Source organism: Rutidosis leptorrhynchoides, chromosome 6 (genome assembly GCF_046630445.1).
Source record: "Rutidosis leptorrhynchoides isolate AG116_Rl617_1_P2 chromosome 6, CSIRO_AGI_Rlap_v1, whole genome shotgun sequence".
Taxonomy (NCBI): domain Eukaryota; kingdom Viridiplantae; phylum Streptophyta; class Magnoliopsida; order Asterales; family Asteraceae; genus Rutidosis; species Rutidosis leptorrhynchoides.
In genome coordinates this window covers 416,427,092-416,451,724 of record NC_092338.1, presented here as the reverse complement: position 1 = coordinate 416,451,724, position 24,633 = coordinate 416,427,092, and the positions used below count along the sequence as shown (strand labels likewise).

Sequence of the window (24,633 nt, the reverse complement as noted above, 5' to 3'; positions counted from 1 at the left end):
TGTCTGGCCGAAAAAACTGCGAGAAAACCATTTGAAAAAGGAACTCGTGCCGATTATCCATTACAACTAATACATTCGGATATATGTGGTCCTATGAATGTTCGAGCAAGGCATGGAGCTTATTATTTCATCACATTCATTGATGATTATTCTCGATTCGGTTACGTCTACTTGATCTCTCACAAATCCGAAGCGTTTGATTGTTTTCAAAGTTATATGAATTTTATTGAGAATCAATTAGAACGTAAGATTAAAGCATTAAGAACCGATCGAGGACGTGTATACCTATCTGATTAGTTTAAAGCTCTATGTGATGCTAAAGGGATTCAACGTCAATTAACTACTCCTAGGACTCCACAACAAAATGGTGTTGCGGAAAGGCGGAATAGAACGCTTCTTGAAATGGTTAGGTCAATGATGGCACAAGCAAATTTACCTATCACCTTTTGGGGTGATGCTTTGTTAACTGCCACATTTGTACTTAATCGCGTGCCTTCAAAATCAGTAACTTCCACACCATATGAGTTATGGACGGGTCGAAAACCTGACTTGAATGTGTTAAGACCTTGGGGTTGTGCAGCATATATTTTGGATTCCTCGCACAAATATGGAAAATTAGGTCCAAGAGGAAAGAAATGTGTTTTCATTAGATACTCTGAACAATCAAAAGGTTATGTGTTTTTGGGTGAATACGAAAGTGGGAGCATAACTGAATTTGAATCTCGAGATGTTACATTCTTGGAAAACGAGTTTCCAAAACAAGGGGATCTTGATAAAGATTGATCTTTATTTGAGATTACAGAATTACCTCATTCGAGTGGGAGAGATTTGAGGAGTGAAGATGAAGAATTTGTTTCTTTGGATATAACTCCTCAACCTATTGCGAATGAAGATAATTCTGATCCGAGTAGGAGCAATATAGCAAACCAAGAACATGTTTCCGAAGAATCTCAACCCGTTGCTACTGAGCATAATTCTGATCCAAGTGGGAGCAATTTGGTAAACCAAGAATCTGTTTCATTGGATAACCAACCACGACGAAGTAGTCATCAAAGTAAACCTCCACTTCGGTATGAGATCGAAGATGGTTATACTTTTATGGTTCAACTAGAAGATGATGAACCCAGAAATATAAATGAAGCTCTCACTTATCCTGCAAAGGATGAATGGTTTAAAGCAATGGAAGAAGAGACGGAGTCTATGAGATCCAACAACGTTTGGAAATTGGTTGATCTTCGAAAAGGAAGAAAAGCCATAGGGAGTAAGTGGATTCTCAAAATAAAGCGTAAAACTGATGGTAGTATTGAAAGATACCAAGCTCGACTTGTGGCAAAAGGCTACAATCAACAGGAAGGGATTGACTATGAGGAAATGTTTTCACATGTTGTAAGACTCACATCAATTCGTTTGATTCTAGCAATAGTGGAAAGTATGAACCTTGAATTACATCAAATGGATGTAAAGACTGCTTTTCATTAAAGAAATCTATATGGAACAGCCGACGGGTTTCATTAAAGAAGGCCACGAACATAAGGTTTGTAGATTGCTTAAATCAATATATGGCCTTAAGCAGTCATCAAGACAATGGTATATACATTTTCACAATGTGATCACGTCACATGGCTTCAGTGCGGTCAATGAAGATAATTGTGTTTATACCAAAAGGTCTAAAGGAAAACTAGTCATATTGTCATTATATGTTGATGATATATTGATTGCTGGAAATGACAAGGAGCATGTTTTCGAGGTTAAAATATGGTTATCATCTAACTTTGAAATGAAGGATATGGGTGAAGCTGAAAATATCCTTGGAGTTAAGATTTCAAGAGATCGATCAAGGAAGTTGTTGGCTCTTTCTCAAGAGACTTATATCAACAAGATTCTTGAACGTTTTAAGATGCATAAATGTAACCCCATAGACTCTCCTATGGCGATTGGTGATACGTTGAGCATTAGAGAGTGTCCGCAAACTCCACAAGAGAAACAGAAAATCAATAATGTTCCTTATGCTAGTGCGGTTGGAAGTCTCATGTATGCTATGATGTGTACCAGACGGATATTTGCTTTGCTGTTGGCATGGTAAGCCGATATCAATCCAATTCAGGTTTAACCCATTGGAAAGCCGTGAAAAGGATACTTAGGTATCTTAAGGGTACTAGTCATTACTCTTTGTGCTACGAAGGAAATGATCTGCAAATGAGAGGCTATACTGATGCTGATTGGGGAAGAGATATGGATGAAATAAAATCCACCTCTGGCTTTGTTTTTCTGTTAAACAAAGGTGCTATATCTTGGAGTAGCAAGAAACAATCATGTATAGCATTGTCTACAATGGAAGCTGAATTTGTGGCATTTTCAGCTGCTGTACAAGAAGCTGTGTGGCTTAATCGATTAATGAGTAGTTTGGGGGTTGTTGGCAATACCATTGATCGAGCATTGATATACTCTGATAATGAGGCTGCAATTGCATATTCAAAAGACCCCAAGTTCCATAGTAAAATAAAGCACATTGACATAAAGTATAATTATGCGAAGGACAAGGTTGCAAGAAAGGAAGTAAGTATGGAGTACATATCTACGCATGATATGGTAGCAGATCCTTTGACAAAACCTATACCTAGAGATGCATTTGTTAAGCATGTTAGGTCTCAAGGATTGCGTAGATTGTGATGAATGTACTATTTAATAAATGTACTTACAAATTTTTGTTTATATCCAATGCAATAAGTTTTCTTTTAAATCCTTGTTTTATTGTTTGCTCTTTGTGTTGCGAATCGAGAAAAGTATATCGGACAGATACAAGATTAGCCCACTCACATGGGTAATCAATTCCATGTCATGTGACAATTGGAAAAGTGGTGTATATTAAGCACATTGTTTTAGTGACAATTGAGAGCTCAAGATTGAGATAATTAGACGCCACATTCGTAAGTGTACAAATATTATGTGAATTTTCAAAATTCACCCTATCTGTCATGAGTATCCAGATGTGAGTTCTTAAGAGTTTTATGAGTAGATGAGTGAACTCGAGTTTTGAACATTGAGTATGTTTGAACAATCATCTGTGCAACATTGATTTAAAGACATACCTCCATTGTGAAAGGAGAAATGTTGCAGCATGTGATTCATACCACATGTGATCAAGACGACCAAAAAGGGAAATAGAAGAAACAATCTCTACTTCTATGTTATGTGAGTCCCTTGAGGTATTAGTAACCTCAATTTAATGTCCTTATGACTTTTTCTTGTCTCTTGAAGCTTAGTTTAATGTTTGCTATCTTAAGGCGTTGCTTAAGGGTTATGAGTGATTCAACCTGGGTGAACGTTCTTAGAAAATCAAGTTGAGCTAAGGCCAATGGATTCTAAGAAAAGGGAAGATCATTTGAAGTTCACATTAGCTTGTATTCACCGGTCGACCAATTATCTTTTGTCTTAGTGACAAGTCTTAGTGATAAATGATAATTGTGAATACATGTAACAACCCAAAACAAACCACGACAATTCCCGTTAAATTTCACAACATAAAAAAAAAAAATTCTGGTGCAGTTCTTTTGCGCGGCGCGCCAGGTGGGTGCGCGGCGCGCCAAACCACCTGGACAGCCCGCTGTCCCCGGAAGTCAATTTAACGAAAATGTTTGACTAGTTCCCGACATTTTTAGCCAAAACGCTTTTAACCATACATTCATATATGTAAAACTAGCACATAACTAAGGTATGAACAAGTTTTACAAGGTGGGGCCCACACGTGCCCAAAACGCCACTAAGTTTAAAATACAATGTTTAATACAAATTAGAGTTTCGACCACAAAAAGTTTAATTGCCAAACGACACAACGAGCATGGTGTTTGGGGTTAAACTACCCAAGTCTCGGTCAAACTCCAAGCCATAACCCAAAAGTGCTTCCTAATCATCGAAGCGGGAAACTCAATCCAAGGTAATGCCCTTACCCTTATCCGCACACGAACCTATAAAAAGGTAAACAACGAGAGGGTAAGCAAAGCTTAGTGAGCACAATAATTATACATACACATATATAATCTACTTACTCGCATCACTTACACAACATCATATTCGAGTTTAACAATTCATCAAGCATGCTACATTAATAAGCATATACCAATAATTCACAATCCCACAAGTAGCTAATAGTACAATAGCATACGATTCATAAATTAATACTTCCAATACATAATTCTCATAACCTTGGTTAACCAATTCGAACACGGGAAGCGGTACTTACAAGACCGTTGGAGTTCATAACGTCCACTAGTGTTACTTACACACCGCGTAATCACTAGTCCCCGGGTGATGTCTTAAACACCGCGACTAACTCACCCTTACAACAATGTGGCGTCTTAAACACCGCGACGAATCCACACTTCATTCAATACAATGAGTGGTGTCTTAATCACCGCGACACTTCCACTCCCATGACATTGTGGTGTCTTAAACACCGCGACAATACCACAAGTCAATCATACCATGAGTAGTGTCTTAAACACCGCGACAATGCTACTCGTTACTTAGAATGTGGTGTCTTAAACACCGCGACAATACCACATTCGTGCAACACAAATAAATACATTATATACACATACGCATAATTATTCCACTCACCTTAAACCTTCGGTGATTATTAAACCAAGCTTGAATTCCGAGGTAACGTACCTATTTCACAAGCATAATTAATCAATCAACTTGGTCTAATCTCATAACACACACCATCCTAGGTCATCTTGACCCATTTTGACAACTAACCCTAAATTGGGTCGTTTTCACCAAAAACCCTAACACTTGGCACTTATGGCCTTCACGCACACTAGAACACTAGGTTTTAGCACAAAACACTAATATTGACCCATCTTGGTCCATTTTGACCCATTTGACTCGATAAAAGTCAACACACCCACTTTGGGTCATTTATACCCAAATCACACCCATTTTCACTTCCTTAAGGTGTTCTAGCAAATTATTAGCCAATTAGGGTTTCATAACAACAATTAATACATTTAAAACCCTAGCTAACCCATTATTGAGTCTACATGACCCAATTTACCCAAAACACCCAATTTACCTACAAATGGGTCTTAGTGTTCATCTTCAACACAAACCCTAACCCATACACAAAATCAAAACAAGAAATGGAAGTTAAGGTATACCACAACTATCAAAATGTATCAATGGATGAGATGAACAACTTTAGAACTTGGACTTTAGCAAGAAACCTTCTTCTTCTTCTCCAAAATGGGATCTCTCTCTCTAGAACTCACTTCTCTCTCTAGAATTGAATTAGGAAGATAAGGTTGGTGAAAAGGGGAGTAAATGAGCTCCCAAACAACTGAACCAAGCCTTAAAGTCGGCCTTGAAGTGAATTTCCCAAAATGCCCTTGATTTAAATTTAAATAAACAAGAGGGGCTGTCTGCACGATTTTGCGCGGCGCGCCATTAGGCCGCGCGGCGCGCCAATGGACAGAAACTGGTTCCTAGCTCCTTTTGAAATATAAAACCAATCCCACAACAAAGTTAACTTCTATACATTATTTACAATAATTACACGGGTCTTACAACTCTCCCCCACTTATTCGGATTGCGTCCTCGCGATCCAAGCCGCATGACAAGCGGGAAGATAAACCAACACGAACTCTTCGGGCTCCCATGTAAACTCGGAACCTTTATTCCGTCGCCATTGAACCTTATAGGTCCTAACCTCTTTATGCCTCAACCTTTTGATCTTCTCATCAAGTATAGCGATCGGCTCTTCAACATACTCCAACTTATTGTTTAACTCAATTTCATCTAAAGGCATCCATGAAGAATCATCCGCAAGGCACTTACGGAGGTGAGAAACATGAAACGTGTTATGGATCCCCGCAAGCTCTTCGGGCAATTCCAATCGATATGCAACTTCACCAACACGAGCTAAAACTTTAAACGGTCCAATAAACCGAGGACCTAACTTTCCCCGTTTTCGAAATCGAATAATACCCTTCCATGGCGAAACCTTAAGCATAACCATGTCGCCCTCTTGGAATTCGATCGTTCGTCTACGTTTATCGGCATACGACTTTTGCCTATCTTGAGCCTTCTTCAAATGCTCCCGAATAATATCAATCTTGTTATTCGTCTCTAAAACCAAATCGGTACTTCCGATTTCTCTTTGACCTACTTCTCCCCAACAAATGGGAGTTCGACACCTTCGGCCATAAAGCATCTCGTAAGGTGGCATCCCGATACTAGTATGAAAACTATTATTGTATGAGAATTCCACCAAAGGTAAATGCTCATCCCAACTACCACCAAAATCAATGATGCACGCCCGTAGCATATCTTCCAAAGTTTGATTCGTACGCTCGGTTTGACCGTCCGTTTGAGGATGATACGCCGTGCTCAACTTTAATTGTGTACCCATATCTTCATGAAACTTTTCCCAAAATCGAGATGTAAAACGGGTATCTCGATCCGAAATAATAGATATAGGAACGCCATGTCGCGAGACCACTTCCTTGATAAACAACTTAGCCAAGGCCTCCGACGATATTGCTTCTTTAATGGGAAGAAACAAAGCGCTTTTCGTCAACCGGTCCACGATCACCCAAATCGAATCATATTGAGTTCTCGCCGTCTTAGGTAACTTAGTGATAAAATCCATGGTAATGTGCTCCCATTTCCACTTCGGGATTTCTAACGGTTGCAACTTACCATACGGCTTTTGATGCTCGGCTTTAACTTGCAAACAAGTAACACATCGTTCGACGTATTTTACAACATCGCGTTTCATGCCCGGCCACCAATAATCTTTCTTCAAGTCATGATACATTTTCGTCGCGCCCGGATGAATGGAATATTTCGACTTATGTGCTTCATCGAGTAGCACCCGTCGGTAATCACCCGTCTTAGGCACCCACACCCTTCCTTGAAAGGACAACAAACCCCGCGGACCCATAGTAATAAACTCCGATTGGCCCACAATTCGTTCCGTGTGCTTATCGTGAACATAAGCCTCTATTTGGTCTTCACCCATCTTTTCAAGAAAGTCGTTAGTGATAATCAAACGTAACGATGTTATACGTATCGCCGGATGTTGAGTCTTTCGACTTAACGCATCCGCGACCACATTCGCCTTACCCGGATGGTAAAGTATCTCACAATCATAATCTTTCACCACATCCATCCATCTACGTTGACGATAATTCAAATCCCTTTGAGTAAAAAGGTGTTTCAAATTCTTATGATCCGAATATATCGTACACTTGACACCATACAAGTAGTGGCGCCAAATTTTCAACGCATGCACAACCGCCGCCATTTCAAGATCATGAGTCGGGTACCTCGTTTCGTGTTCCTTTAATTGCCGAGAGGCATAAGTAATGACTTTACCCCTTTGCATAAGAACGCACCCGAGCCCATTTAAGGAAGCATCACAATAAACCACCATGTCTTCGACGCCTTCCGGTAACACTAACACCGGAGCTTGACACAACTTCTCTTTCAATAATTGAAAAGCAATTTCTTGCTCGTTTTCCCAATTGAACTTAGCACTCTTCCTCGTCAACTTTGTTAATGGAGAAGCAATCTTAGAAAAGTCTTGGATAAACCGACGATAATAACCGGCCAATCCGAGAAAACTTCGGATCTCCGTGGGCGTAGTCGGTCGTCCCCAACTCTTCACCGTCTCAATCTTCCCCGGATCCACTTGGATACCGCTTTCGTTCACAATGTGACCAAGGAATTGAACCTCCCTTAGCCAAAATTCACATTTAGAGAACTTTGCATACAACTTTTCTTTTCTTAGCGTCTTCAAAACTTCACGCAAGTGGCGTTCATGTTCGTGCATACTTTTCGAGTAGACTAGTATGTCGTCAATGAACACAATAACCGACTTGTCCAACATAGGTTGGCACACCCGGTTCATAAGATCCATGAATGCCGCCGGTGCATTCGTAAGACCGAAGGGCATAACTACAAATTCATAATGCCCGTAACGCGTTCGGAAAGCCGTTTTCTCAATATCTTCCTCACGGACCCGCATTTGGTGATAGCCGGACCGTAGGTCGATCTTAGAGAAATACGTTGCGCCTTGAAGTTGATCAAACAAATCGTCGATCCTAGGTAGTGGATAACGATTCTTGATCGTCACTTTATTCAACTCACGGTAATCAATGCACATACGCATACTACCGTCTTTCTTCTTCACAAATAAGACCGGAGCGCCCCATGGCGAAGCACTCGGTCGGATAAAACCCTTCTCGAGCAATTCTTGAATTTGATTCAATAACTCTTGCATCTCCGTTGGTGCTAAACGATAAGGAGTTTTAGCAATGGGGGTAGCCCCCGGAACCAACTCGATGCGAAATTCGACTTGTCTTTCCGCCGGAACACCCGGTAACTCATCCGGAAAGACATCCTCAAACTCATTAACTACCGGAATTTCACGAATTGGTGGTGGCTCATTACGAGTGTCGACAACATGAGCAAGGAAAGCCATACCACCGGTAACAACGTGACGTCGTGCCCGAGCAAAAGTGCATATCGGCACCGATCTCCTTCGTTTGTCACCATGAATAATCATCTCTCCCCCACTTGGGGTCTTTACACGAATAAACTTGTCGTGGCATGCAATATCGGCTCTATAACGATCGAGCCAATCCATACCAACGACAACATCAAAATCACCCAAAGTCATCGGAATAAGATCAATTTCGAAACTTTCGGCGCCAAACACAACATTGCAATTTTTACACACATCAACCACTAGCGCCGTCTTGCCATCCGCTATTTCAACTTCTACCGGACGACTCAACTTTACTAGCGGTTTATTTAACTTAGGCACAAATCTTGGAGATACGAAAGACAAATTAGCACCACTATCAAAAAGTATCCGAGCCGGATTAGAATTAACCATGAAAGTACCTGAAACGACTTCATTGGATTGTTTAGCTTCTTCATTAGACATCAAGTAGTTACGACCCCTAGCCGTACCCGCTGCCTTCTCTATCCGCTTAGCATTATCATTACGCAACTCGGGACACTCGGGTTTCTTGTGTCCCTCCTTCCCACAATTGTAGCAAGTGAATTTTGTAGTAGAAGATGGTTTGGTACAATCACGAGCCATATGCCCCCTTCGCCCACAATTATGACAAGTATAGGGGAAATCCCCCGAGGCACCTTTCTTCACACTCCCCACACTCTCGGTTGGGCCTTTCTTTGACTTCTTGCTTGAAAAATTTGAGTGACTCGAACCTTCATACTTTCTCTTCCTCAACACAATCGCTTCAAACCCTTTCGCCATATTAAACAACTCATCGAAGCTCTTCACCACGTTTACGCTAATCTTTTCTTGATAACTATCATTCAAGGTTCGATAGAAATCTTCTTTCAACATTTTATCATTCCCGACATACTCCGGGCAAAATTGCGTCTTGGACAAGAACACGGATTTGAGAGTGTTCAAGTCCATCGACCCTTGCCTCAAGGTACGTAGCTCATCCTTAAGTCTTGTAAGATCGGCCGAAGTTCGGTACTCATCGAAGAACTCCGCTTTAAATTCCTCCCAAGTGAAGTCCATACATTGTTCTTCACCATAGAGTTGGATCTTAGCATCCCACCACAATTTCGCGTCACCCCTTAACATGCTACAACCATACCTAGTCTTCTTGTCGGGTGGACACTCACAGGTACGGAAGGCCCCCTCCATATCGGAGATGAATCGGGCACTCTTGAGTGGGTCCCGATCGCCCTCAAAAGTAGGAGGTTGAGCATCCCTAAAGTTCTTGAAGAAAAAGTCACGCCTTCCCCCATTTTCTTCTTGAAGAGCAATCTTAATTTGCTCCTTAACCAAAGTGACGACTTGTTCGTCAATCGTCTCGAGAAACATCTTCTTAACATCTTCGCGAAACTCCGCCTTTTGGCGTTGAAAGATGGCCTCAACCTTGGCCGTGAACTCGGGGTCCTCGCTCGTGCCCCCAATATCGGTGTCGTGTCCGTTTCTCATCTTCATTCTATAAAACGGAAAAGATTAAACAACGAAACTAAAGACATGACACATATATACATATACACCATACCACTCCATCTCGCTCGACAATCGTCGTACATCGCTTGTTTGACACGATTTGCACCCGTAGTAAGGGTAGCTAATCATTACTACGCGAGCACGTCGCGTAACTTGCTAGTACAACGTCCGTTCCGCTTGATGATTGCTATATAATACAAACAATAACGCATGATTAGTTCATATAAACCTATGCGCTAACCAAGACCCGGTCCGACCCAAAGTCCTACAAGTCCCGCACGATACGCACACAAAAGTCTAAGTCTAGGCGCCTATCTCAAGTCACCTAAATCCCTTAGACCATGCTCTGATACCACTTGTAACAACCCAAAACAAACTACGACAATTCCCGTTAAATTTCACAACATAAAAAAAAAATTCTGGTGCAGTTCTTTTGCGCGGCGCGCCAGGTGGGTGCGCGGCGCGCCAAACCACCTGGACAGCCCGCTGTCCCCGGAAGTCAATTTAACGAAAATGTTTGACTAGTTCCTGACATTTTTAGCCAAAACGCTTTTAACCATACATTCATATATGTAAAACTAGCACATAACTAAGGTATGAACAAGTTTTACAAGGTGGGGCCCACACGTGCCCAAAACGCCACTAAGTTTAAAATACAATGTTTAATACAAATTAGAGTTTCGACCACAAAAAGTTTAATTGCCAAACGACACAACGAGCATGGTGTTTGGGGTTAAACTACCCAAGTCTCGGTCAAACTCCAAGCCATAACCCAAAAGTGCTTCCTAATCATCGAAGCGGGAAACTCAATCCAAGGTAATGCCCTTACCCTTATCCGCACACGAACCTATAAAAAGGTAAACAACGAGAGGGTAAGCAAAGCTTAGTGAGCACAATAATTATACATACACATATATAATCTACTTACTCGCATCACTTACACAACATCATATTCGAGTTTAACAATTCATCAAGCATGCTACATTAATAAGCATATACCAATAATTCACAATCCCACAAGTAGCTAATAGTACAATAGCATACGATTCATAAATTAATACTTCCAATACATAATTCTCATAACCTTGGTTAACCAATTCGAACACGGGAAGCGGTACTTACAAGACCGTTGGAGTTCATAACGTCCACTAGTGTTACTTACACACCGCGTAATCACTAGTCCCCGGGTGATGTCTTAAACACCGCGACTAACTCACCCTTACAACAATGTGGCGTCTTAAACACCGCGACGAATCCACACTTCATTCAATACAATGAGTGGTGTCTTAATCACCGCGACACTTCCACTCCCATGACATTGTGGTGTCTTAAACACCGCGACAATACCACAAGTCAATCATACCATGAGTAGTGTCTTAAACACCGCGACAATGCTACTCGTTACTTAGAATGTGGTGTCTTAAACACCGCGACAATACCACATTCGTGCAACACAAATAAATACATTATATACACATACGCATAATTATTCCACTCACCTTAAACCTTCGGTGATTATTAAACCAAGCTTGAATTCCGAGGTAACGTACCTATTTCACAAGCATAATTAATCAATCAACTTGGTCTAATCTCATAACACACACCATCCTAGGTCATCTTGACCCATTTTGACAACTAACCCTAAATTGGGTCGTTTTCACCAAAAACCCTAACACTTGGCACTTATGGCCTTCACGCACACTAGAACACTAGGTTTTAGCACAAAACACTAATATTGACCCATCTTGGTCCATTTTGACCCATTTGACTCGATAAAAGTCAACACACCCACTTTGGGTCATTTATACCCAAATCACACCCATTTTCACTTCCTTAAGGTGTTCTAGCAAATTATTAGCCAATTAGGGTTTCATAACAACAATTAATACATTTAAAACCCTAGCTAACCCATTATTGAGTCTACATGACCCAATTTACCCAAAACACCCAATTTACCTACAAATGGGTCTTAGTGTTCATCTTCAACACAAACCCTAACCCATACACAAAATCAAAACAAGAAATGGAAGTTAAGGTATACCACAACTATCAAAATGTAGCAATGGATGAGATGAACAACTTTAGAACTTGGACTTTAGCAAGAAACCTTCTTCTTCTTCTCCAAAATGGGATCTCTCTCTCTAGAACTCACTTCTCTCTCTAGAATTGAATTAGGAAGATAAGGTTGGTGAAAAGGGGAGTAAATGAGCTCCCAAACAACTGAACCAAGCCTTAAAGTCGGCCTTGAAGTGAATTTCCCAAAATGCCCTTGATTTAAATTTAAATAAACAAGAGGGGCTGTCTGCACGATTTTGCGCGGCGCGCCATTAGGCCGCGCGGCGCGCCAATGGACAGAAACTGGTTCCTAGCTCCTTTTGAAATATAAAACCAATCCCACAACAAAGTTAACTTCTATACATTATTTACAATAATTACACGGGTCTTACAATACAAAAGGGTTTTATGAGTAAAACTGAGATCATGCGAGTTACTAATGTGATTAATGATCTAGGATATTGCATACTAAATCTACTCTTTCCAAGTTTATTGAGATGATATATACTCCTAACAGATGTATAGCAATTGAGCTCTCAATGTATGCCGATCGCACAGACTAATTCCCAGTATGAATGGTTTGCATATTACACAATAGTTTCTCGAAATATATATTGAGTATATATATCAAATTCGTTTGTGTGCGAGTGGGAGATGTTGAAAATTATTTGTGGTACACCACAAACTCATTGTGTTTGACCCACCATTAATGAGTTGTAAACTTATTTAATTTGGTAATACACTAATGGTAATAAGTACCATTTAGTACACTTACAAAGGTAATAAGTACAATGTACTTTTGGTAGTACATGGTAATAAGTACTCTCTTGTATCTATAAATAGAGATTCACATGATACACACAAAAAAACACAAGAAACACACAACAAATCATTGAGAAAATCATACACTAGTAAATAGTAAAATTGTGAGTATAATTGTTCAAGTGGAACATTGCAAACCGTAGAAGGCACTTAGGCCGTGAAACTAGGAACCGGTGATCTAAACGTCGATCCTACTCGTTTCCGCTGCTCGTATTCGGTATGTCTCGAATTTATATTTATACAACAACTAGTTTAATTATTTATATACTTAGAGCGTGATTCATAGCGAGTTTTTTATCATCACAATCTGAAAAGACGAATAATCTATTACTAATGTTTGGCGATAATATTTTGAGATTGATTCCGTTCATGGACTATCAAAATGGAGTTTTAGAGAAGTAGCCTCCCACCTACAGCAGCAAAACGCAGTTATGTTAGTCATAAAATTACTCAGTTACCCTTAAATAAATGTGAAAAAACAAATTTAATTTACATGCTAAATTTATTTCAATAATATAATGTCTATTTTAGTCATTTTATCTATTAATTATTGGATAACCTGGTTTTCTTAAACATCTGCTGTAATTGAACAAAAAAATCAAATTCAGAAATCATTGATTTATGTATAACATGTTTTGCTACAACTTATAAATATCTAAATGCATAATTTATTTTAAAAACGTAACCATAACACTTCTAAATTATTTTCAATGATGTGATTCCTAATGCCTTGGTCAATAACATGTTTTGTGACACGTCTCTAGTGCTACCAACATAGAACTCATATAATATTAGGATTTAGGGTATGTTCCACGCATTGATATAAAGCTTATGAAGGTTTGTGAATTAATTGTGCCTGAACTTGAATTTACCAAAATAGCCTCATTTTAGGGATTAGTCATTGTTCCTAAAATGTTTTGCATATACATGAAACGTTATATGCAATTTTATTTATTTATTTATTTATTTATTTATTTATTTACTTATTTAATTTATTTTTTTTTTTTTTTTTTTTTTTTTTTTTTTTTGAGTTAAATGCTAACTCAAGAAATGCTAGTAAAAGTTAATTTTCCCTATATATTAGAGTATCCAAAAAAAAAAAAGATATTATCCTTGAGCTTATTATTATGCTGGATTTCATTATCTATATGAACCTTAAAATAAGTAAGACATACATCATTTTAAGTACACTTTTGACAGCTTAATTACTTTTTATCATGTGTTGCTTTATAAGATTAGGTGTAGATAACGAGTATTATCAAATAATATGTATATCAATTGAGTTATATCACATAAAATTTTTACTAGTGATGAGTCCTCACGACAAAGGAAAGGTTTAGAAAGAGCAAGATATAACATGACAGATAGACACGTTATCTCTTTGGTAGCACTCTAAAGTTGCATTTTAACAAAATGGTTGGTGGTCAAATATACCTCAAACCTATATATATTCAATCTTCATTGCTTGTTTTATGCACTAACAAAACCACACATTCAGCCCTTTTTAGTTAAAGAAATGGGTGGTTTTTCGGGTATTATCTTTTTGTTGTTAGCATTAACTTCACTGATGTATGTAGTTATTGGTGGTACTACAAGGAGCTATGAGTTTAATGTATGTATCATTAGCTATATGATTACATATTCAGAAAGTCAATCTTTATTAAGTTTTAGTCACATACTAATTTTGATCAAAAAATTTAAAATTTGTGTAGATTCAACTGCAAAATGTGACACGATTATGCCATACGAGGAGCGTGGTTACTGTTAATGGAAAATTTCCAGGTCCACGAATCGTTGCAAGGGAGGGTGACCGGTTACTAATCAAAGTTAACAATCATGTCTCCAATAATATCACAATCCATTGGTATGATGAAATGTACATTTTGTATTTGTACCATAATGGTGGTTTTTTTAACAATCATGTCACCTTTTTATGTAATCATATTGTTCCATGTTTCTTATAATATATAGGCATGGTATCCGACAGCTTCGAAGTGGATGGGCAGATGGGCCAGCTTACATAACACAATGTCCCATACAAACGGGCCAAAGTTACGTGTATAACTATACGGTTGTTGGACAAAGAGGAACGTTATTTTGGCATGCACATATATCATGGTTACGAGCGAGTGTTTATGGTCCTCTTATTATTCTACCAAAGCTTGATGTACCATACCCTTTTACCGAACCATATAAAGAAGTTCCTATCATATTCGGTATGCAAAAAGCTCTATCCGAATATATTTGATTATTGCTACAAAAGCCTACAATTATCATTTTGTTATCTGGTATTTAATACTGCATACTGCAAATGAGATCAACTAAAATGCTTTGTGTGTACAGGGGAGTGGTTTAATACTGACCCAGAGGCCATAATTGCACAAGCAACACAAACAGGTGGAGGCCCAAATGTTTCTGATGCATATACCTTTAATGGGCTTCCTGGCCCATTGTATAATTGTTCAACTAAAGGTATTTCTAGCATTTGAACCCCTAAAATGTTAAAGTTGTAATTTACATTTCAATCAGACTAGATAAAAGATACAAATAAAATCTAATTAAAATAGTAACAATGTAATTTGCAGATACATTGAAGTTGAAGGTTAAACCTGGGAAGACGTACCTTCTTCGGCTCATCAATGCAGCACTCAATGATGAACTCTTTTTCAGTATCGCCAACCACACGCTCACAATTGTTGAAGCTGATGCCATTTACGTAAAACCTTTTGACACAAAAACAATCAGACTAGCCCCTGGTCAAACCTCCAACGTCCTCCTTAAGACCTTATCGAAATCTCCAGGAGCCAACTTTTTAATGTTAGCCAGACCGTATGTAACGGGCCAAGGAACCTTTGATAACTCCACGGTTGCTGGTATTCTTGAATACGAGTCATCCACTCACATGAAAAATCTTCCACTCTTTAAACCAACATTACCATCTTTAAACGACACCTCATTTGTTACCAAATTTTCAAATCAACTTCGAAGTTTAGCAAGTGCTCAATTTCCAGCGAACGTTCCACAAAAGGTGGACAAAAAATTATTTTTCACCGTCGGACTTGGTACAAGTCCTTGTGAAAAGAATAAAACTTGCCAAGGACCAAACGGAACTAGATTTGCAGCATCCATTAACAATGTTTCATTTGTACAACCAACTGTGGCCCTTCTTGAGTCGCACTATTTTGATCAATCAAAAGGTGTTTATAGTCCTTATTTTCCTATTAATCCGTTACATTGGTTTAACTATACGGGTACCCCTCCAAATAATACCTTTGTGAGCAACGGTACAAAACTTATGGTTCTTCCATATAATACAAGTGTGGAGTTAGTGATGCAAGATACCAGCATTCTTGGTGCTGAAAGTCACCCTCTTCATCTTCATGGATTCAATTTCTTTGTTGTTGGTCAAGGGTTTGGTAACTATGATCCTAAAAAGGACCCTAAGAAGTTCAATCTTGTGGACCCTGTTGAAAGAAACACGATTGGTGTGCCTTCTGGTGGATGGGTTGCTATTCGATTTCTTGCAGATAATCCAGGTTAGTTACCTACTACTTTCTTATCATACATTATGTGTTAATATAATCTCGTATTGACATAGGATTCGTGTTACAGGGGTGTGGTTTATGCATTGCCATTTGGAAGTTCATACAAGTTGGGGATTGAAGATGGCATGGCTAGTTTTGGATGGAAAGCTTCCCAACCAAAAGCTATTACCGCCGCCAGCCGATCTTCCCAAGTGCTAATGAGTTTATTTTTCAGAGTTCCTTTTTCACTTTTTGTCGACAATTCAAAGTTGTGGGATTTTCTTGTTCTCTATCACTTAATATTGTATTTTACTTCTAGTGAGTTGATAAAAGTTATACCAGGATCGAGTTACGTTATTGAAAATAAGTTGAATAAAATCTAATTCTTTAATCATTCTCAATATATCAATCCAGTTTTCCTTTTATATTGTGCCTATGGAGGAATATAAAACCTTACTTTGAACTCTTAGTATTTATTTAACAGAGTTGTTTGACCAGATTTATTATTTCAAGATCCACATTACTCGAATTGTACACAACTTAAAATTTTTTATCAAGTACGATATGAATATGATAAACAAATTAATAATGTAAAATGGACTTATCAAATAGACATAAAAATTGAATACATTAACAGGTATTAATACTTAAAATACATAAACATTATATGCAATAGTGATTAAAACATGTTTTGACATGGCATTTTTTACCCTGCGAAGTCATACACATGGCTCAAACTCTACAAATTAATAAGTTTATATGCTTCAAACTATCTGATCAATGATAAGTTAACTTCAATTATGACCTCAGGAATCAAATTTGATATGGCCTGAAACTTATGTATCATTAAGCATGTTCATTAATTAATAAAACCCATCAAATATATGTAACGACCCGCCAAAATCGCTATTGACGCAGTACGTTATTCACCGGTTTCATTGCGAGGTATTAACCTCTATATGATACGTTTTGTAAACATTGCATACTTTTGAAAAGACACACCATAAATGAATATCTAAATTCAAGGCTTTCGACATCTGATGATTTCTACATATAGACAATCACCGTAAATAATAGTTTACAATAATACATTCGTTGACAATACAGTCAAAATAAGATACATGGTGATGATTTTGTGAATGCAAAGTTTTCTCTAATAAAGTATGTATGACTCCATGCACATAGCTTGTATAACGTATAAGCAAACAGCGGAAGACTTCTAGAGACCTGAGAATAAACATGATAAAAAGTGTCAACACAAAGGTTGGTGAGTTCATAGTTTTAATATTGCGCATAATCTGTATATAAAGGTGGATCACAAGATTTCAGTTGTTTCATCCAGAAACGTATATCAAAATATTCTACAAGATTGAGCACCCTGGTAACTAAACTTTAACGTTTATATAATAAGTACCTCTGTTTTAACATACATGCAACCAACATGTACAATACACGCAAACCATCGTGTACTAACCTCAAATAGCATACGTCTATTTTATAGTTCAGGCTAGGGTTTCTATACCTGGAACAGACGAGGATGTCAAGCCCTATGGATCCATATATAACTACTCGCGCCCACCAATTCTTATAACCGGCAGTTACTAGTTACCAAAGCTAAGGGATTTTCGGTTCAAGCTCAGTGTAGAATTTAGTATGTACTTGTATCCATTGCGTTTAAAATAAAGTGCATGTATTCTCAGCCCAAAAATATAGATTGCAAAAGCAATTAAAAAGGGAGCAAATGAAACTCACCTGACAACTTCAGAAATAAATCACAGAGAGGTGACCGAATATCGGAATGCAAGTAACCGTAGACATCAACCTAGAGAACATATGTTGGTCAATAAGTGTCTAATAAGCTAGGTCGGTCCATAGGGTAAGTATAGTCCTATTGCTCAAGTCCGACTCATAAATTTAGCAAAGTTTAGCAAAAGTTAACAAAAGTCAACAGAAGTCAAAGTAAGTCAAACACAAGTCAAACACAGTCAACATGGTCACCACAAATAAACAATCTCATAATATTACCCAAGTTGGTCAAATAGTCAAACATAAGTCAAACTTAGGTTATCTATTTTTACTTAGAAAAAAAATATTATTTACATATATGTATTTTTTAGATATTTTGTAGCTGATTCCAGGTCCCACCAACTTTGATATAATACCTTAGGTCCTGACCATTGGAAAGTATATCATCCCACCTTTCTATAGACAGTTTATTTGACAAAAACGGAGTTACGGTTTGAAAGTTATGGCCTCGCAAAAACAGCCTCCCGAAACATAAACTGCTGATAAAATATAAACTGCTGATAAAATGTCAAGTGTTCAAAATCAGCAACGATTACCCATTTCACGCTTGTTTTAAACCTTTTTAGACTTAACAAAATTATACATATAATATATCATTTTAAAGCATATCGTAAATACTTTCAATACCAATTAATAGTTTTTATCCAGACTTAACTGATTTCAACTTACGTGTCCGCAAAGTAGACCCAAGAGTCATTTTTGACACTTTACCAAAACTAAAAGTCAACCTCAACATCCTGTTTTCAGGCTCGTTTTAAACTAGTTTTGACTCGACAAAATCATACATATCTTATATCATTTTGAAGCATCTCATATCTACTTTCTGACCCAATTAATAGCTTTTGCCATAACTTAATCATTTATAATTTACGAGCCTACAAAGTGAGCCCGAGAGTCATTTTGACACTTTCACTAAAATAATAAAAATTTTCCATTGACAACTCAAATTCCAAACCATAATACTTGAGCATGTAAAAATCATGTCATAAGTTTAAAAATGATATTTTAGACGTGTTGCATACCTTTGATCCACAAAATTTCGCATATTGGTCAAAGTAGACGCGTATGACTCAAATGGGTCATAAATACCCATTTTGATCAAAACATGCCAAAAATCATTTTTAAAACATTACAAACTTCAAACTTACTTAAATTGATATATCGGACGTGTCCTCGATGCCCGTTACCCATTTTGACACTTTTTGGCTTAAACGGGTTAAATGTTCAAACGGACGGTTTAAATTACATGGTTTATACATATACAAAATTACCACTTTAGAATACCCCACACTATATGAAATAGTTAATATAAGTGTATTAAGTTCATACAAAAAGTTTCAAGTCTCAAGTATTGGTCATTATTTTTAAAACCCGAAACATTTGCAAAAACACAAGTTTAAAACAAGGTTTACAGCAGCAACTTCTGTGATTTTTAGAAAAATCATCGCAACTCCAAATCAGTCACCGCCAATTGAAGATGCGGCGTTTTTAAGTGGAGAATCTACCCAATTTTTCGTATAGTCTGATTTGTCCCAGAAAAGCCCCAGTTACAGAATACGTTAAACTATGTTCGTGCAGTTTTCAGAAATCAAACAACATTTTTATTAACATGTACCAAACTTTGAACGAGCGTAAAAGTCTAAAGAAAATTCGAATCGACCCGATTCTTGAGTCTAATATCAGTGGTTTTTCAAGTCCAACAACCCTATAAACTTATATTATCAGTTATATGTCATTTAGCATGCCAAAAACGTTCACCTTTAATCATACAAAAACATAACTTCAATCGTTCATAACTTAAGTTCTATAAATCGAAAACATATGATATCTAAACGAAAAGTTAATAATTTTTCAAGATCTTTTCAAATATTATCATGCCAAGAACATATTGTAAACTCAACTTTCCCAGATTAGCAATATTAAATACGAATTTTCAAACCAAAATCAATTAATTACAATTTTTGATCTAGTAATCGAAATCGCGCAATATCTATATGAAAAATTAACTACTCTTCGATAGTAATTCAATTATGAACTTTGATTAACTGTATTTAACATGTAAGAATGAGTTCATATCAGTTCAAAAATGGAATTTCATTATAACTACTCAAATGATCAATTAAACACCATTTCATTTGTAAATATTCAAGGACTTGAGCACTAGACACTATATCTACCCTAATATGTATCAAAAATATGAAAACTCAAAAATTAGAGTTTTTAAAACTTACCCTAATCAAGAAATTATTGGTATAGATGTGTAGAGCTCTTCGAGAGGAGTCCGAATATGTAAACGATTTTATGATCAAGTGATTTCTTGAAGGTGTTTTTGAGGAAGGAAGATCGATGAAGATGATGAACAGTAGATGGGTGTTCTTAAGAGAAAAATTGTGTACGTGGTTGTTTGATGAAATGAATCTGATATAGATAATATAGATAAGATAGAGTCACGGGTAAATATCTATCTCAATAATAGATATCACGGGGATTAACTGTATAGTCACGGGCATAGGTATATCATGGGTGTAATATTAAATAAACACGGGTTATAAATTTTTGTAGTCACGGGTTTAATAGTAAGGAAATATATATATATAATATATAGTCAAGGGTAATTAACGATGGCATTTACGGGTATCCCTAAAATATATATATTAGATATTTATTAGATTTTTATCCGTTATCTAAAATCCAATGTATTTTGCCTTAACATGTTTCTGTGATTGATAAATTTTATATTTAAAAAATACATCTATGTATATTGTTCGAAACCTTTTATATTTAATTCCAGTCAATTATTAAGATTATGTTTAAATATCACTATAATATTTAAATTATATGATAGAATAATTATAATGTTTATAAGTCATGTATTACGTAAATTATGGGAGTAGTTGGCAAGTGGGTTACGAATTTTTATATCCATTATATAATATAAAATATTATAGTAATAAACTGAATTATTAGTTTAAATTATTAAACCGAATTATTAATTTGAATTATTAATTCATTTATTAGTTTGAATTATTAGTGTATAAAACTATATATCTAAAAACGTTCGTATAATACGCGTATAAATACTTGTTGAATAAAAATATAAGTATCATCATCCTACTTAATTAAAATGATTTTCAAAACTCAATTGTTATATAACCTAATTATTAAAATTAATAATCATACATTTTGTTGTCTTAAAATATATTTTTTTTTTCGTTTTCACTAACCGTAGTGTTTTCAAAAAAAATGTAACCAATATTAATAGTAGTATATTATAAAAAAAAATTACATATAAAATTGTAGATTTTAAGTAACGGAAAAAGTCGGGTTATTACAATATAGGACAAATGCCAACAGTATTTAATCAATGTACTCCATATCAACAAAACATATATCAAGTCTGGATCAAGATTCATTGTAACCCCAATGAATTTGACTCAAAGATCATTAGTCCTATTGATTCAACCTAATCCGAACTTGAGCGTATTAAATAAGGTTATATGAACTGGTACCATGTTAGCAAACAATAAACTGCGTTAAACCACTTGTTCTTCATCACAAATCTCATGATCTGATCCTCCTGTACTTCTACGTTTTTTCACTGCACAAAAGATATAATCCATCAACCATTCACTCACTCAAATGTAATGTAATTCATGATGTAAAAGAATTTTACAATAATGACAACATACCAGGACTAAATACTTTAATGCATTTTGTTACAGACTTGACAGATGTCACTAAATTAGGACCTGCATCAACCCAAAACCAGTTCAGAAGTTGTATTCTAGACTGAAACATATGAATAAATAACAAAAAACTATAAAGAATATTTCATACCTGGTATGTTTGTGTCTTGCTCAGAATGAAATTCAGTTGATGTAGAACACATTCCTGAAAGAAGCTGATGATCACCCGGGCTGCCATCAACCAAAGCGTCTGGTGATCTGTTAATAAAAAAAAAAGCTTTAGAAGCATAATTACTATTATTGAAAATAAAGATGTTGAAAACAAACTGAAAGTGTTAGCTACCCTGAAAGAGACTCGGGAGTAGATCCATAATTATTATTATTATTGAGTTGGTCAGCATCAAGATCAAAATCACCCAACAGATCTAAAAAATTAAAATCTGGTCCTAAACAATCTAAATTAGGCAATTCAAAGTCAAAAGCATCATCTTCATTAGGAGATTGTGAATTCTCATCGGATGTCAACGTCTCTGAATTAACAGGCTCCGTTCCAGACGCACCATCAAAGTCGAGCCTACCTTTAACATGATCCCTAGTAGTGAATCTTTTAGTGTCTGTAGTTGTTTTCATAGGTGATGAAATACAATGATTCCTTTCAACTGAGTAGTAAGAAACTTGCTTTGTAGGACTAACTTGAATAGTTTCCGATGTGATGACAGTACGGTTAGTAGAGGTGAATTTTTGAGGTGTAAGGTTGGTTTTCTTGTAATTAGTTGAAGGTGGAGTCTGATGATCGAGTGATTTATCGGTTGGAGAAGGCGATGGGGTTTGAGGACCAGGATTGAACAGACATTTAGCAACACTTGAAGAACCTAAAACTGGTGCAGACAAATGAGAAACTGATGCAAGTGGTGTAATTTGTTGATCATTTGAAGATGTGTTTGGTGGTAATGTAATTGTTCTTGGGTTAGCACCAGATGGATTGGTTGATAGTTGAGAACGAGTCCGTTTTGAAGCTAACGGAGCGCCGGAAACATCTCGAGAACACTTCCTTTTCTTTAAAGTTGGTTGGGTTGTTGTAGTTGGTGGTGTGAGTTCAGATGATAACGAGATTGAAGAACGGGAAGTGGACATTAAAGCTCGGGCGTTGTTGTACACTGGAAAATTTACTGAAACAGAAACAAACAGCAGTCAGTATACAGAGTCATGTGTCCTACATTTGACCTAAAAGTTAACTTTTGATTACCACATAAACATTAATAATATAAATGAATGTAGCAATTAAGAGAAAGAACAAGTTACCTGCAGCAGTAGATGGAGGTATAGAATTAATAATAGGATTAGATTGATTAAGATTGTAGGTATTCATCACATCTTGCATTCCTGTTAATAGTTTTTGAACACGAAACTGCTCCTGATCCAAACGTTTTTTTTCCTGAGTAATAATAACTTTCTGCTCCTTCAAACATATATACTCATCCAACATATCCCCCAAACTCAACAAACTCTTAGGCGCCTAAATGATCACATTTAAATTCACTCAGTCACTCATTTTATCACTGATCTCTAATAATAATAAAAAATGAAAATAAATAATTAATAATTAACAATATATGGATACCTTGTGAACAGGTAATTTAGAGAGAAGATGAGAAGCTTCATTACGAAAAGAGGAACGAGTGTTGAGGAAATTATTGTCAGAGAGATACCGATCAACAATGAAAGCCACTTGAATCGCTGTAACCTTTCCTTTTCCAGATGCTGAATTTTTAGTGTTGTTCTCTGATGATTTTGTTGATTTGGACGCTTGTCCCTTTGCTCCGCCCATCTTCTCCTTTTGCAATCACCGATCTGTAGATTAAAATATGAATTAATTTACATCAAACAATGCTTAAAGCCACATCTATTCAATCCACGACAGAAGCACAATATTTATAACAATTATACAATGTATTTCCTCCATCAAAATTCAGATCATAATTACAATTAGTATAATACATCCGAACGAAAAATCGACATTAAGATGCAAAAAGTAAATCAACAAATGAATATTCGGACAGTTGAGACAATTGAGCCCTAACTTTCAACCAATTTTGAAAATCATGAAATACAAAACAAACTAGGTAATTAAAGGTACCTGATAAAATGCAACAGTGTGTGTAGTCAATTTGTTATCAGATTAGAATTAGAATGATCGATTTGAAGAGATGTGCAGCGTTAGATACAAGGAATGAGGTGAATAGATGAGATATACGGAGTAGTACTGTAGGTATAATTGCAGCGGCAGAATAGGAATAAGGGGGAGGGAAAGGGGCGCGGGAGTAATTTAAAAGTATTTTAGTTTTTGGTGTTGGAGGGAGGGAGGGAGGGAGCACCAATTTTAGAACGAGGGAGGGAACTGTGTTTTTTTTTTTTAACGGAGTAATATTTCCACCAAGCTGGTCAAAGTCAAATGCCGTTATTTATTTTCTTTTTTTCCATTTTAAATTTACTTTCTTTTTTTGAAAAAAAATATATATATATATATACATATACATGAAATTAAACTAGTGAAATGACCCGTGGAACCACGGGTTTGTTTAAACGAAACAGTTTAATGATATGTTTTAAGTATTAAGTGAACGTAAATACTAAAGTTATTTAGTTTAATGACCCGTGGAACCACAGAGTCTGACTAAGAAACTTGTCAACTGAACATTTCATCAAACACCTAAAATGCATATTAAAC

At 36.6% G+C, this 24,633-nt stretch overlaps 2 protein-coding genes across 2 annotated transcripts; one reads left to right on the top strand and one right to left on the bottom strand.

The window, feature by feature from the left end:
- The first annotated feature begins 14,405 nt into the window (after positions 1 to 14,405).
- Positions 14,406 to 16,764, top strand: LOC139853341 (laccase-17-like). Its single transcript, XM_071842724.1, has 6 exons — positions 14,406 to 14,501; positions 14,602 to 14,753; positions 14,861 to 15,105; positions 15,233 to 15,361; positions 15,475 to 16,425; positions 16,502 to 16,764. The coding sequence occupies exons 1-6, from the start codon at positions 14,406 to 14,408 to the stop codon at positions 16,630 to 16,632; spliced, it is 1,704 nt and encodes a 567-aa protein (XP_071698825.1). The 3' UTR covers positions 16,633 to 16,764.
- A 4,967-nt stretch (positions 16,765 to 21,731) lies between these two features.
- On the bottom strand, positions 21,732 to 23,733 carry LOC139855127 (uncharacterized). The gene is made up of 6 exons (XM_071844375.1): positions 23,527 to 23,733; positions 23,208 to 23,421; positions 22,249 to 23,074; positions 22,057 to 22,163; positions 21,909 to 21,968; positions 21,732 to 21,817 (listed from the first exon to the last, which is right to left on the bottom strand). Exons 1-6 carry the CDS (start codon positions 23,731 to 23,733, stop codon positions 21,753 to 21,755), a joined length of 1,479 nt encoding a protein of 492 aa, XP_071700476.1. The 3' UTR covers positions 21,732 to 21,752.
- Between the last annotated feature and the right edge of the window lie 900 nt (positions 23,734 to 24,633).

Coding starts and splice junctions, on each gene's coding strand:
- LOC139855127 (XM_071844375.1), bottom strand. CDS start 23,733: ATGGGCGGAGCAAAGGGACAAGCGTCCAAATCAACAAAATCATCAGAG. Junction 23,422..23,526: donor CTAAATTACCTGTTCACAAG/GTATCCATATAT, acceptor GTGATCATTTAG/GCGCCTAAGAGTTTGTTGAG. Junction 23,075..23,207: donor ACCTCCATCTACTGCTGCAG/GTAACTTGTTCT, acceptor TTTCTGTTTCAG/TAAATTTTCCAGTGTACAAC.
- LOC139853341 (XM_071842724.1), top strand. CDS start 14,406: ATGGGTGGTTTTTCGGGTATTATCTTTTTGTTGTTAGCATTAACTTCA. Junction 14,502..14,601: donor CAAGGAGCTATGAGTTTAAT/GTATGTATCATT, acceptor AAATTTGTGTAG/ATTCAACTGCAAAATGTGAC. Junction 15,106..15,232: donor AGAAGTTCCTATCATATTCG/GTATGCAAAAAG, acceptor TTGTGTGTACAG/GGGAGTGGTTTAATACTGAC.